The sequence below is a fragment of the Ceratosolen solmsi genome, unplaced genomic scaffold (assembly GCF_000503995.2).
Source record: "Ceratosolen solmsi marchali unplaced genomic scaffold, CerSol_1.0 scaffold30, whole genome shotgun sequence".
NCBI classification, from domain to species: Eukaryota; Metazoa; Arthropoda; class Insecta; order Hymenoptera; family Agaonidae; genus Ceratosolen; species Ceratosolen solmsi.
The window spans coordinates 5,328,762-5,345,785 of NW_011948421.1; the positions used below are offsets into that span (position 1 = coordinate 5,328,762).

At 25.8% G+C, this 17,024-nt stretch overlaps 1 protein-coding gene across 1 annotated transcript in view; it reads left to right on the forward strand.

Annotated features, from left to right (window-relative positions):
• Positions 1-680: 680 nt before the first annotated feature.
• The window catches only part of HnRNP-K (Heterogeneous nuclear ribonucleoprotein K), a 56,861-nt gene continuing 40,517 nt past the window's right edge, over positions 681-17,024 (forward strand). The window contains exons 1-2 of the mRNA XM_011498593.1: positions 681-868; positions 11,938-12,041. Coding sequence (XP_011496895.1) covers positions 865-868; positions 11,938-12,041 — 108 coding nt within the window. The 5' untranslated portion in view covers positions 681-864. The remainder of the gene's footprint in view (positions 869-11,937; positions 12,042-17,024) is intronic.

Here is a 17,024-nt window from a genome sequence, read left to right on the forward strand (position 1 = left end):
CTCACATCACTCATAATAACATTGTAAAATTATCATAATCTAATTTTTCAATATATCAGTAATTAAAAAAAAAAACAATGATACCATTCAAATCGAATGCTTTGCTTATATTTAAAACGGTGTTGCATTCCTTCTAATGATAAATGTAACAGCTTGAGTCGCAATTAATATACAAATTTTATATAATTTTAATTTAATATAAATTTTATAAAATTACATGTGCATTAATTGTAACCAAGAGAAATTGCATTTATATATTACAAAATTAATGTTCTTTAAGCCTTATTCGATGGGGCATAGAAAATCAACAGCGTTTCGAAAGCCCTTAACTTCCAGTACAGAATACTTCGCTCGCTAGTTACATCCCCGTCCCGCTCGATCTTCTTTTCCTTACTTCATATCCGCTTGGTGGCTTTCTCCACTAGTACCAGCACCAGCAGAATCTCAGCTCCTGTTTTCGCGCTCATCCCAGCCTAGCCGTACCTAGCTATAGTTTGCCCCCCCCCCCCCCACCCCCACCTCCTACCCCCCTCACTCACTCACTTTGCGGGCAGTCCTGGAATGCACCTCTCCCGCTCCTGTCTCGCATCCTTCTTTTCTCCTTTCCCCTCCTTTTCCTCCCCCTCCTCATTCTCTCGCAAGTTGGTCGCACAGCACGGCGGTGCAGTGTAACGCTTGGCTTGAGAAAGGAAAAGCGCGAGAAGAGTGCCGCGATTACACACGTAGAGGAGATCCCTAGTGCCGACGACGTGTTCGTACAGCTGAGAGTCAACGCTCGCACGCCTCTTGCCTCTTTCATAAGGAAGAGAGTGTATATTAGTTCTCCGCGTTTCAAATTGGACGAGGTTACTACGTTAATTGTAAATGGGTTCGTGACATTTTGTTATTTTGGCGTCATTTCTTTCTAACAATTTTACGTTCGCCATTCTCCACTGTATCCATCTTCTCTGTGTCATGCACTTTGTTGTGCACCCTTACTAAGCTTCTATCTATGTGAACAAGCTCAGTTCGATAATCGTGACGTGATAAAGCTGCTTTAATTCTATTTTGACTATATTATTGGTTATACAAATATTAGAAATTTATTTTTTATACTTTGAATTCAGTATATTATTAATCATCATCGTTTCGAGAAACATAGTAAAACATTATTCAGATGATACTATTATTTTTATGTAGAAAGCTGTAATGGTTGAAAAATAACTCTTTCAAGTAAATTTGAATAAGGAATTTTAAAAGCATTGAATGGAAAACGATTTTATGTAAAAAATGGAAAATTCAAAAAAAAATTTAGTTCTGAAAATTTCTGATTTACTGTTTATGCTTATTGTTATTATTATGCAGAAAGTTATTTCAATTGCTGGGAAATAAGCAGCTTTTATAAAAAAATTCCTAATTTAATAATAATGATAATTTAGTAATGATATTTAGAAATATTTTTTCAATTTTTACAAGATCTATTTTCACTGCTTTACTACCAATTGCATCTATTCTTGTAATATGATATTCGTAACGTATTTCTGTATGTAAGACTTATTTAGATAAATTCATAAAATTGTTGGATAATGATTTATTTTATAAAATTGACCAAGTTTGTACCAAAATGAAAACATCATTTTATTAGATATAATTTAGCTATCAATTACAAAAATTAGTAGAAAGTTTAAAGTAACGTAATGTCTTGTAATTAATTTAATAAATTATGCAACAAGAAATATATATATAAATTTATTGTATTATTTAATTGTTACTGATTTTAATTCGATTTGAGCATAAATGAAAAAAATAGATAGATGAATTCAATTTAGTATATTTCAAATTAATATAAACGATCAGAATTTTTAATTATATTACAGGATAAAATTTTATCAAAGAATAATAGTATAGTGAAACCGTTGTTAAATTATTTCTTTAACGAAATTTCTTTAAAGAGATGCTTTTTAAAAAATACATTAAAGCGTTTGCTTATTAAACTTTTAAATAAGACCTTTGAATTTTTAATTTAAAAAAAAAAATTAAAAAGTATAGAATATGTATAAGCCAAATAATATCACAAGTAAACTATTTATGCAAGTCGATTTGAAGAATGTTAATTTGTTTATTTTATATGCAATTGTTAAATATTTCCTCGTAGATATCCAAGAGTTGGCTCCACTTTAAAAAAAATAGAATGCCATAAATGTATTAGTAAACGTAAACTACCACTGTGGAAGGTTACCATTTCATGTGCTCGTATATGCACATGCATGCACACAAACAATACTAGGCAATTACTTATACCATTAATATCAACCACGTTTTTCGCTCTTTTTTCTCCTTTTTTTCTTATTAAGAACAGTTAGAAACAAGATCATAGAGCGCGAATGATCCACTTACTTTGAAAATTGATTTTAATATGTTAATGGTTAAAAAATCCTTCTAATCTAGAAAATATTTGAGTACCACTAATGTGTGATTTATAAAAGACAAATACTGTGTTTCTTTTCGCCTTGATAAAACTTTAATATCACGATCACATTCTTTAGATTTATATTATTTTTTACAGTATTTAAAACAAATATTATTTAATTTTATAATATTAAATAATTTATTATGATATTCCATATCGTTTAATTCATTATTGTTAAATAACTAGAACTCTATTAAAATTTTTTAATAAGAAATATTAAATTGGATATGCATTAACTGAACTATTATTAAATTCATTTTCGCTAAAAAATACATAATTCATGATTGCTTTATGTAAGAGGCCATTTAAATTTTCAGATCAAATTTATAGGATGTATGTATAAATAGAAAGCTATGGAAAACAGAATTTTGTTAATTTTTAAAAATATTTTCATTAATATATTATAGAATTTTTTCAGTTTTATTTCTCTTTGCCATATGTTTCCCTACTTAAACCATTTTTATACTTGTATCTTTCTATTACTTTTATATTTGATCTACGCTATGTTCATCATATCGATCGGTACCTCAACTAGGTTGATAACATTTTCTTGTTGTGTCTTTATTTTTATAGTGCTATCAAAATATCTTTTCTTTCATATATTAGTTACATACAAAAGTACTTTCATAACTGGATATTTAATTTCTATTTATAACAATTTATATTCATTTTTTCAACCTCTGTATATTAAGTAATCATACAACTGTAATTATATTAAATTTATGTATATTTAAATTTAAAATTAAAAAAAAAAAGAATCTCCAAAATAACGCTTGGACTTGAGATTTGGTAGCAACAGAAATATTAATACAATTCTATTTAATAAATATGATAATAAAAATTAAATAAAACGCAGTTTTAACAAAAAATTTTTTAAATCTGCGTATGATATTTTTTTTTATATTATATTATATATAAAAATTATCAAACTTATCAAAATTAATGTATTGCACGACAAGATCATAGATAAGTTTAGTAAATTCATTTTACTCACCGATGAATACGTTTTGCGTCTTGTCAACCCACTTCTAGGCTATGTAGCATACAATAGCATTTTTAATTGTGTGACTTATACCTTTCTTCCTCACGTCATACCACTAGATAAGAATATGTATTATTTTTATTTTTGCCTTTCATTATTTACATTAACAAATATTAAATTATTAAGATATAAACTTAGATCTTTCATAGTCATTGAGTACAAGTTATAGTAAGGAAATAAAAATACTTTACAATTTTTTAGTTTTTATTTCTTAATAATCAATTAAAAATGAAATTTGTAAATGGTATTCATATTTAAAAATACAGATCAATAGTATCAGTTGCATAATATGTTGGAAGGCATATCCTATATCGAAAAGTTCATAGTTTATAAATACCTTATTGATCAATTAATATTAAATAGACATTATATGTAAAAAGTTGATTCGGTGACTTTAAAGAATTATCTTAACACATGTAATTCTATAATAAACATAACTCTATTGATTAATTCTTTTTAATGTGTGTTGAATTAATTTTGTTTTTGAAATTGAATGTGTGTATGATTTGAATTTAAGTAGGGGCGAATTTTAAGACAATTTTCAAATAACTTCTTATAGATGAAGATTGAAGTTTATATTTTTTTTAAAAAAATTAATGTACAAAATATTATAAATAAATAATTTTGCAAATTATTTGATTATGTTGTGAATAATTCTTAGTATTAAATTTCTTTTCATTTTCTTCTAAATTAAAGCTACTATTAACATACAATAAAAAGAGAGTTCGAAATTATATTAAAAAAAAACAATATAATAAAAGTAAAATGTAGTTTATTAATAACGGTATAAATCTATCAAATTTGGTGCTAATTAATTATTAAATATAGACAAACAGAAGATCACAATAAATTTATATATTTTATTAATTCTGATAAAATATTCAAAAACTTTGGTTTCATTTGTATTTGTCTTTAACTTTGCACGATCTCATCATTTTTCATGAATTATGTATGCGTGACAGTTTTTCCTTCGACTTTTAAGAATTTTCTTATTTGATATTTTCCTTTATTAATAATGTTTCATTTTCAAATTCGCAATTATATTTTATACTAAAAACTTATCGATTATCAGTATCAATTATCTAGATTCTGCAAATCTAAGTCGATAGATAAAGATTATTTTAAATTGTCCTTAATGTACAAATAATAATGTCTAGTAATTATTGATAATTATTACCTAATAAAAATTTGGAAGTTTAATTGAAATCGTTGCATATATTATCAAATATATTATTAAATTTATATAAAATTAAATAATTATATAATAATTTTTTTCTTACTTGGTAATCTGCTTGTCAATATTATTATATTTTTTCATTTTATATTTCGATGAATAAAAGAGATTAATTGTTTATTATTCCAAAGAACTACCTTGTAGTAATTAACATGCATAAGCTTCTGTTAAATATGAAATAAATAAATCATTTGGCGGTTAAATAAAATTTAATCTCCATTAGAAATTAAAAAAATTATTAAAACAAATTTAGAATTTAGGTACATGTATTAGTACTATGTGCTGCGTCTCGGTTTTCATCTTCAGACGACGTTATTACTCCCGTTTACAGTGGTTGCTCCTTACCCAGGCAGACGCACCATTTAGTCCGGAATTGGCTTACGCCGTGTGTCCTTCTCTTTCTTCACCCACGTAATGGATTATTTGGCGCCGCACGCCACGCGACTCCTCCCTTCCAGTCATTACGGCGTTAATTCCTGTCTACATATCCCCACGTTATTTTTTCTCCGACGCCACATATGTCCCATCCATATCGCTAACAAAACGTTGAAAAATTAAGGCAGTTATTGCTATTACTTTGGTTGCTAATGACACAGAAATATTACTTTAAAAAAATAGATACTGTATAATAAGATCGCATCTGCTTTTTTGTATTTCATTATTTTATTCAAATTTATTTCAATGAAAACATAGTAATTTCGGATAAATGTATTTATTTAAATGATTTTATAGTTAATAAATGAAAAAAATATATAGGACATAAGATTTTTTATACATATTTTATAGTCTTTCAAAAGATCGTACATTTTTATACAGAAAAATTTTATTAATATATGTTTACATATCGTCTATATTTATAGCAGTATAATTAAATGTAATTAATATTTTTTTAAAGTATCGTATATTTATTAACATGTATTTAAAAGTAATTTAAATTATCTTCAAATTAAGGCTGGGATCAACATTAATTAATAAACTGCACGCCATGTTAAATATGAAGAGCAAGTTTTATAATTAGTTATTTTAGTAATTAAAGACATACTAATAATAAATTCAAAACTATTTTAAACATTATTAATTTAAGATACTAAATGTATCCGTGGTATTAATATATTTAAATACAATTAATACAGTATGGGACATACAAGTGATTTCGATTTATTGAACTTAAAGCATGGAAACGCTAGAGGGATCACGTCAAAAAAATCCTTTAATACGTGTTAGAATTTATACATGAGCTGCGTCACCATGTGATAATAACAATAATTTATAATAATTAGCCTTAATTGTGAAAAGCAGTAGTAATAAAATTAATGCAGTGAGAAAGGCGGGTTATTTAAGGTGGCAATGTCGATAATCCTATTCTTTATTTGACACTTTCAAAAATATCTAACATTTATATATTTATGTTTACTACGAAATTTATATTAATTCCAGTAATAATCAAATGTTTTTATATTAATACATGGATGAAAAATGAGCTTTCGGAACTGAAATATTCAATAAGGAGTATATTTTAGAAAAGAATTATATCATTTTTAAAATTAGCTATATATTATTTTTTCATTTGATTAATCCATGATTCTCTGAAATTGTCATATATTCGGATTATTTAACACTTAATAAAGTTTTGAAGATTTAAACAACGCATCTTTATAAAACCAAGATGGGATTATATATATCTGCGTAGATACCGACTGGTTATCGAATGATTGGATATGTATATTAACAATTCATATATTTGTTTACAAACTTTTATATTGTCTCCTAATGTAATAATACAATGAATAAGATGATATATTTAATTAATTCTGTATTTCCAATATCATACAATAGCATCAATTGATACTTTTCATACAAAATTATCTACATAGTATTTAAATGTAAATACATTTAGTTGATTTAATTTCAATTATATTGGAAATAAAATAAGCAACTATTTGCGTCAAAAATTAAACAAAATTTTACACTTTCTAAATACTAAAAACAAGCTTAAATTACTACATTCCACAAAAAAAACTTATAAAAATATATTATTAATCAATCATTTTATCTTTATATCATTGAATTTAACAGTTGTGTTTATATAATAAAAATTATTTGTCTAATTTATTTATCGAATGATTTATCCAATAATCTCCCGTTATTATCAATAAACATTGAATAAAAGACTTTACAAATTTTTAACTAAATCAATAATTACTAATTTTATAAATCACACGCTTGCACTCTAATTAAGGATCGAGAATGAAATTAATATAAAATCTTGTCTCGTATCCTGAACTTGCATAACGTAAATGTACTCTGAAGCTGTACAGTGCAAAGCACGAATCGAAGGTCCGACCATCTAAGTTGCAAATAAATAGTATCTATTAGTGTTATTAAATAAGTATCCATCACATGACAAAAAGGATATTAAACTAGTGATTAAAATCAAGGTTAAATTGATACGATCTCATTACTTAATTACTTTCTACCAATATTTATATTTAAGAAAAAAAACTAGAAATAATGATTATTTTATAGAATTTTTATAGATTGGATGATTATGAATTATTTTAGCACACTTTAATGAGTTTAAAAATCAATATAAATACATGTTTTTGTTATTAAAAACAGTCAACAATTGCAATAATGTATAAAAGCATAATAATGGTGGCATTTTATAAATATCAATAAGAAAATTTTTAATGATATTTGATAAATCAAGTTTACTTTGTATGATATACACTACAACGTACATAATATTTATAACTACGCAATGTGCATTGGGAATAGAAATGCTTAGAGATTATTATGAGCGTTATGTGTCCCATCTCGTATTATATCCTATGTTAGTGAAACTATAATTTCACTATTGTAAAATTTTGCATTTAATGTATATTAAATGAACTTCACATGAAATACATAAAGTATATTCATTAAAAATTATGGATAATCACATTTCCACAATTCGCTTGTAAAGTTTTTAACATAAACAAGTCACAAACATAAAATGTTGCATTAAGAAATCAAGATCCATCAGATTCTCCTCCATTTGTTTTCATAAAACTCTTAACTATGCGAACGAAATAGTAAAAATACAGAAATAAGAAATAACTCGGAAAGGTAGAAAAGCCTTATTTTCTTATCTTCGTCTCTTGAGTACCTACACAACCTAATAGCACAGATAGAAATGCAATTTATCCTCAGCCAGTGTAATACGAAAAAAAGGTTATGTATCGGAGGGAGAGTAGCATGCCACGCCTTACTCAATTTCTCACGGCTTTGTCTAGGTGATGATTTGCAGCGCACATTTGCGCAAATCCGCATAACGTATGTGAACGTTTGTTTGCCCGTTGCATTTGCTTTCTTTCTCATCGGCTCACTAATACGAGTATTAATGGATTCAGTACCTAAAAGAAATAGCTTATTATCTGTGAGATTCTAGTATACTTGTGCATCCTACAAAGTTTAACATCTTTTCGTTATGTGCTATATAAAAGAAAAACTGCCGCGTTACAAAAATTGTTGAGTTATTGTGATATAATACTTTTCTATTATAAAAGTCTGCTAAATTATTTATTCGTTAATGTCATTAATATTGGTTTTAAGTCTATTTCATTTGACTTGTTCAAATAAATAAAAGGCTTATGATAACACTGAGAATTACATTTAATCGAAATTTCAATTTTATAAGTATTAAAATAGGTTAAGTGCTATGTAAAAATTTAACGATGAAAGCTAATAAAAAAGAAATATTTATCAAATTTATTAATAATTAATTATTATTAATAATAAAAAAGATTACTTTACCTTATTCATTTGTTTAATTTGGTTCCATAATTTCTTAACATTGACGTAATTGTAAAGTAATAATTTTATTATTTTATTATTTTACAAACAATTATTTTATCTAATAAGGAAATATATATTACTTCCTACTTAGTTATGAAAGATTATTATATTTATTAATACTTAAATTTTCAAGAACTTCATGTATCAATATTAAGAACAACTTATAATTATGATTCGTTCATAGAAAAAATTTTATATCTGTGAAATTGTTAATCGCATTCATTTCAAATAAGGGCAAAATCTGAAGTTTTCGTAAAAATATTTGGTGTTTTTATGAATAAATTGAAAGTGAATTGAATTTCTCGTTATAATGTATTATTAATTTTTAGATAAAGAATTATTTAAAGGCCATGACTTATTTCAATTGGCTTATTTTAATAACAAAATTATAGAGCTATTAATACTATTAAAATAATTAAAAAATATATTTGAACACATAAAAAAAAATTTGTTTTAATTAATTAAACTTAAGCACGGTATTATGTAAAGTGTAAATCCTTCGCACGCACCAAACCTATTTCCTTTTTTGTCCACAACAAAATAAGTCTTTGAAATAAAGACAGTGTAACGTTTTATCATTATTATGAAACGTGAAGCTGATGTATGCAATGTGCTTGAATCAGATTGAATTTCATTGAAATGCTCTTATATAACAAAAAAAACCTGCATAAATATAAATAATAATGAGCTCGGATATGTTAGCATTCAAGTTATTGAATGCTCAATATATGTTATTAATTGTGATAAATATCTAATAAAATATCTCAACACTGTTTTTAAATAATAAAATGAATGTAATAAAAAAATTTAACAAAAATTCATTTAAAAAATATTTATACATAGAAATTACAAAAGTGCAAGATTCCTTAAAACAATTCGTTTCACTTTATGAAAAGCAATTTTTCTTGTCGTCCTAATGTTTAAAAAAATTGATAGCCCTCTTAAGTATTCAATAATCTACATCGTGATAATTATCGGTAACGTGGAAATTATATGAGTGACTTAAATTATTTAGTATCTGCCATATGCAATATCGTGTGCAAATCTATGTCAAGAAGATCAAAATGAAAAATTGGTTAATAAATTCATTAATAAAATGTAAGCCAAAAATCGCGACTTGACGTTACTATATACTATTCTATCGTGCCAATTCTTATTTCTAAATTTTACTTCTAATTACAATTACCGAATACCTGTCAACATATTTACTTAGTTACCTCGTCAATTCCCATATACATATTGTAAAATCTTACCATAGCACATCATCATTATATTATCTTTCCGTTAATGTTTCACTATCCTATTACTAAATAAAGAAACAGAAAATTCATTAGAATGAAAATACACTTAATTCTCTGATGTATATTACGTGCTATGTATTGTGAAAGTTGGAAAAAAGGAAATTGAGCAAGATGTTATCGAGTGGGTGGATCTCTGCAGTTTGATCTCTTATATATTGTACATAAAACCGTATTGAGTATTATGAATTTTAATAATTATCTGAACGTTTTTAATCGCCAGGCAAATATTTTCCTACCCGATCTAGTGTATGTATCATTTCATTAAAAATTGTTTTATTACAAGTACAAATCAGTGAATTTATCTTTTTAATTATGAGTGATATCGCGTTAAACTTATGAAATTTTTTCAAAACGAATTGTTTATACCATTTAAATTTAAGATCATTATTTGTAAAGATATTAATAAGATTAAACAATGATAGATTTTAACTGATTTTTTTGTTTTAAAAGTAATTTCACCAATATGTTTAAAAAAATAAAAGAATCAATTCTACAAGACAAATATTTAATTGAATTTTAAATAAATTTCCTTAAGTTTTTATGCTGATGTAGAAATAATCTTTTTTATCATAGATAAAAATGTTTATATTTTCACACCATTATAGAAGAAATAGAATCTCTTTATTTAATATGAAATGTACAGTATCTATTGCATTTATCTATCAAATTAAATAAATTACTTTGATCTTTAAAGACTTTTATAATACATTGATTAAAAGATTCAATTTATCATTTTTCGTATGTAATTATTAAGAAGTATTCGATGTTGTATAAAGTTAAACATTCAGTTATTATTAATATTAATACGAAAAAATTTGTTAACTCGATTTAAAATTTTATTTAATCTTATTAATAATAATTACTAATAATAATTTTATGAATAAATACATAATAAACTGTATTAATGTATATAAAAATTAAGTTAAAAAATAGATTACAAATTTAATTGTAATCAAATAAAAAAAAATCGCAAATAAATGAAAATAAAATTCAATGTAGTAAAGTATATTTTTTCCAGCATGTTTTTTTTATAAAAAGATTTATTTAAGAATTTAAATAAAGTTCGACTAAAAAAATGAATTAAGAAAACCGATCTTAGGCTATTTTACTTGTAAAGTTACTTTGAATCTATATACTTAATGCCTGTTGCTTGTGAATTCAAATTCTATTGATTCTCTTTAAATTTAAATAAATGATTATTCGAATTTTAATGAGGCCGATGCTTTGTCGTTATGAAAAGTGTGAGGTCAACCTGTTTTTGCAGAATTCCATCATAAATCCGTTAAAATCGAAAAATAAACAAGGTAGAATAGATATTCCGAGTCATTGTTTTGAGTCCGCTTTTATCGAAGCATAATAAACAACGGGAATGGAAGCCTCAGCATAACACTGTAATGGCTATAGAGGGGAGCTATCACGTTAAGGGCTCCCAACCCTTGTGGTTTATATACTATACATTTTATAAGTTTTATAAGGTTTATAAGTTACTTTACATTTTTTCTTCTTTTTCAAATTTGAAGTTATTTTCTTCTTTTTCAAATTTTAGATTATGGTTTTAACGATTACCGTCACGAGCCACTCAATGTTCGCACATAGAAAAGAAACCAATAAGTGTCCGGTACCACTGTAAATGAACGCTAAAATTTACCATTAGTCTCTTAAATTTATGGATATAAATCTATCATATTCTAAAATATCTTTATGTCTAAAAGAAATACGCTAGGTTGCAATTATAGCAACTACTTATCATGTGTCGGATATAATTCTCTTTCTAGTTCTAAATTACTAAATGATTCTGTAAATATCGTATAACTATCTTCATGAATATAGAAGCTAATTCCAGAAACTTAAAAAAATTTGAAAATTTGTTAATGTGCTTGCAAACTGAAATCCGTGACTGTACATTCGATTTAGCGATTTTGTCCGGAAGTCAGTCACGAGGCTAAATAAATAATGCAATCGTAGACGTGAAGTACAATTGAATATATCCAGCGTAAGCCATTCATTAAACGGTTTTTGGCACGCAGCTTACTTGGCATGATTTTTATGAAGCCGTTTACTATTTATGTTTCAGGAATAATGAAGCGAGAAGCAGACGCTACATCTGGGGGTCCAACCAACCCAAGCAAGCGCTACAGACAGGGGGAAGATGAACTAAGACTCCTTATCCCCAGCAGAGTACGTACATCCATTATTGTATTTTCACTTTTATAACAATAGTCTATTAAAGTACCAATATATATATATATATATATATATATATTGAAATCAATTAATTTGTATATTTTGAGGATTTACCAATGTTTGTAAACGATTAATAGATTTTTCGTATTCATTCATACCAGCATTAATATTTTTTTATTTTTATTATTATTTTAATTACTTTTGCTAAAAAAGTTTTAATTATAAACGACGATTAATGTATGCAAAGAGCTCGTGTAGATTGGCCATAGCACAACGACACCCTCAAGGTAAATTTTCTTCGAACACAAATTCAAATTAAAATAAAATGTAACTCACAACAACAGTTGTGTTTGTAAATGAAAATTCGTAAGCACATCTAAATTTAGGTCTATTCGAAAAGCTACTTGAATATAAGTGGCCCATAGTAGTATCATAGCCGTTAACAGAATTTCACGATAATCTTTCTACCTCGGTAACTACGTCTCGCCGATTGCGCCAATTTACGTCCCGTAATATTTGCAACAAGTGAGCCATGGAACACGTTACCTTGGTCAGCGGAGCAGCTTTCTTCCGGTCATTGTAATCCCAACTGACGTTGCCTTTTTACCTCTTTTCCCTTTTCTCAAGATACAAGTACCGCAACGATTTGATTCGACCGAAAAACCGGAAGCCGGGGTTTTCTCGCTTTCTCGAGTGACACGCGTCATCCTCTAAAGAATCTACAAAAGTTCCCAAAATCATACAAAACGTAAAACTTTTTTTGTGAATTTGGTCAATTTGATATGAATTTCCTAATACTTAAGTACATGTTAGTAGGCAAGCAGTTTCTTTAATTAAGAACAATTATTATTTTTCTCATCGTCAAAAGTATTGTGCAAATATAGTTTCATGCATAATTTAACTGTGGCCCGTAGACGTACAAACGAGCATGGAAATAAAAAAGAAGAAATGGAAATAACATCTATCCATCAATATGTACCGATGCATATGAAAACTTAAAAATGCATTTAAACTGTGGCTAATGAAAAATAACATATGAAAAAGTCTAAATTCATAAATGAAATGAATACTTAGTATAATATTGAAACTGAAAGTGATATATTAATTTGAATTAAGTCTTTATAATTAAAACATATCTAGTATACGGTAAAATAGTATTTCCTTATATGAGGTACTGCATGCTCAAAAAAGGAAAAGAAATAACTGTTAGAAGCCGCCTACAAGTATATATGCTACCTACACAAGTGACCAATCTTGTTTCCAATATACATGCATACAGAAGTATGTGTATAGCCGCGCGAGCACACATGCGTATAAATGTAAGCAATTGACTACAAGAAACTGGCATCTTTTAAATTCTGATGTGCTTACGCGTCTCTTTTACTTTCAAGGATAGATACATAGAAGAACGGCTAATCGATAAATTCGTCTCCCACGTCCACATTAGCCTGCGAGTCCTTCCCTGCGTTTCTAATCGCTTTTCAAATTTAAGTAGCTGAATGCGTAGAAAGGGCAATGTTAGTAAACTTGAATGGTGCTCTGCGCATGTAATGTTATTTATCCACGACATTTAAATTATACCGTATAATTTTGTGATTCTTCACATACTAAAGCCATGATTACAAACTAATCAAAATAGACGTAAGGTTCTTTTTATGTTTAGGTTTATTTCTATAATTATTCGAATTTTTCCTAAAACTTAATAATCTATAAAATTAGACTTTACATATCTATTTTTTTTTATTAATTTATTAATTAAATCTATTAATTAACTAATGAGATTCTATCAATAGCAGGTTTTTTTAACTTTCATAACTAAATCAAACTAAACTACGTACTTAAATAATTTATAATATAAACAGAAAAAACATACGTGCTTTTATATAATGAAATTCGTCACTTTAATTCAATGGTAGATTATTTCTTTAAGTAAAAAGATTCCCCTAAGATGCATATTAAATATAATAATGTATCAATTTAATTAACAATCTAAATCCTTTTGCACTTCTACAAAATGATGTTATATATCATTTTTTTACTTTATAATTTGAAGAATTATACAAACTTCAACAACGCAATTCCATTTAGATTACAAATAGTAAGATGTATACAAATAATATTAAATACAAGAATTAATATAATACCATATTATATAAACGTATGTAAGAATAATTTTTCTTGTGACAATTAAATGATTTAAAACATCAAGTCTAATAAGAAATATTATCAGGTAAAAAATTTTCAAATATATTATATTGTACGAAATACAGAGGATTTGAATGAATCCATAAAAAGTTTATCTTGAAAATATATCTTAATAATTTAGCCACGAATGATATTTAACCAAATTTTATTATTATGATTATATACTGCGTACACCGTACGCTATTACGTAATTATAATATATGGAAGTGAATATTTCCACTATAATCAATTAATATATAAATTCCAGTTAAAATGCCGCTGCTATTTAGAATATTTAATACAACAAACTTTTTAAATTCAATTTTTACAAATAATTATTATTTTAGAATTGTTTCGACGTTTTAATTCAGTTTAACTACTCTATAATTATTAGCTTTTAATTTCAGATTCAATTTTTATATTAGTATCATAACATTTTTGTTATAAACATTATTTATCATTTATTAAAATAGAATATTTGATTTCCGAAATTTATCCAAATATTTTATGTACAATTAAATATAAGAAACCTTTAATTTTAGTTAATTATTACTTGTTTATTGTAATATATTACAAAAAAATACATTATTCATGAATTTTACACTATATTAATTGAATAAAAGAACTTACATTCACAATTTTATTTGTTATAAATTTAAATAAATTACTCGCATCCTTAATACTTAAATAAAAAATTTATTTAGTTAAATCAATGAAATATGTATTCAGTTAAATTGAATTCTATTTTATATTATCTATACGAAAAAGAATTGTCTATTGATTTAATTATGGCTATAAGTTGAATACTTTAAAATGATATAACACTTTTAAAAATTTAATCTCTTAAATAATGAAAATATTGAGAACAGTGTATTTTAAATTCTCAAATTAAGATGCCTAGTTTATCTCCAATAGTCATACATAAAATACGGTCTGACCAAACTGGGTACACATCTACATTTATGTATGGATATACTTACATTATCTGACATACTTTAACTATACGCGTTTCGACTTTCACAACGTTTTAAAAGTTAACCTTTTATTTCTAATTTTTTTAAAAATATTACACTATTTATATCATGAAGTTTTAGAATAGAATTTTTATATTAAAATTAACAATATTGGATATGTGTATTTAATTAAAGGAGCGATATATATTCAATTTAGAATTCAATTATGAGGTATATTCAATTCGTAGAAATTATAACGGCAATAAATATAAACATAAATTAATAATTAAACTTAAAATTTTATTTAAATAATAAACTAATAAAAAATCATTTTTTTATTATTTACTTTAATTACATTTTCACTCATATTTATGTATTTATTTCATAAATAGTAAACATTATCAATCTTATCATTGAAAAAATAAAATGATAAATAAAAAATATACATCAAAAGAGAATAATAATACGTATCTTCGTATCAATACATTCTCACGCAAAATTATCTCCTCGTTCTAGAATATCGACAACGACCGAAATCACTTGGAACTTCAGGAGCAGCACTATGTCAATGTATTGCTCATTTATTCTTGCATAGTGATGAAGCAATCGCTAACTATTATTTGCACCATTCGCTTTGCCATAAACCTACGTCACTGCGTTAGCTACCGCGAGAATTATGCACCTTATACGTCACGAATTGGAGCTCTAATACCAATGATAATTATAACGATAGTAGGATCGAATGAATTTGACAGGTTAATCGTTATCGCTTGTTGAGCATATATTATTTTGTCATGCTGTATTAAAATCACGGGTGTCACTTAATTTACGTTTTCGTACAAACAGAAATTTAATCAAACCGATAATGAAGTTTCTGAAAATACGGATAATTTACCCATTTTTTCGTAAATTATCTATTTAAAATTGTGACTCATTAATGCTTAATTTTAGTCTAGTCATATAGTAAGACATTTTATTAAGACGATTAGGTCATTTAACTTTCATCTACATGGCAACTTTTCTTTAAAAAATACACGTGTGAAAGTTTTTTTATTCATCTAATATTACGACCACATATTTCAACTATAGCTCATCACAACTCATCACACTAACTGAAAAACTAAGATAATATATAAATTGCTCCCAACCAAATAAAATCTTAAAAAAGTTAATTTATAAAAATATCTTCTTTCCTTATAATATCAAAAGAAATATAAATGTAATTTCAACTATTACAAAAACAATTTGCTGCTATATTTTTATGAAGAAGTCAAAAACAATAAAAAAATTATGCATTTCTATCTTGAGTTTATGTATATGCATAGAAAAAAATAATTTCTCTGACTTTTAATATTTGTTAATAATTTGATATTTAAATTAAAATTTTCTGATTTTCATTGACATTGATTTATTTTCATTAAAATATTTAGATCTAGATCGAATAATTTAGAAGCATTTATGTGCTATGCTTGAACTTCATTGTTGTAAGACTTACAAATGAAATCCTATTTTATAGAAATTGTTAAAAATTAAAATATTTAAACAAGATGAATGTTTCATAATTGATATAGCAATTTTAATTATGAGTAATATTGCATTATAAAAATTCGTACTTGAACACTTTAAAGGAAAACCACGTGCCCGGAGTGATCAATTAAAATTGTTTCCTAAAACTTTAACGTTACACAATAAGTTCTTATTTGGAGTATTCAGAACTGGAAACATTTAATTCACTAATATTAGAATTTCTATCTAAATTCGAATTTTTTCCAGAACATTGTTCTATTGCTTATTACCTTAAATAGATCGGCTTATATATAATTGACTTTTTATTAGCATT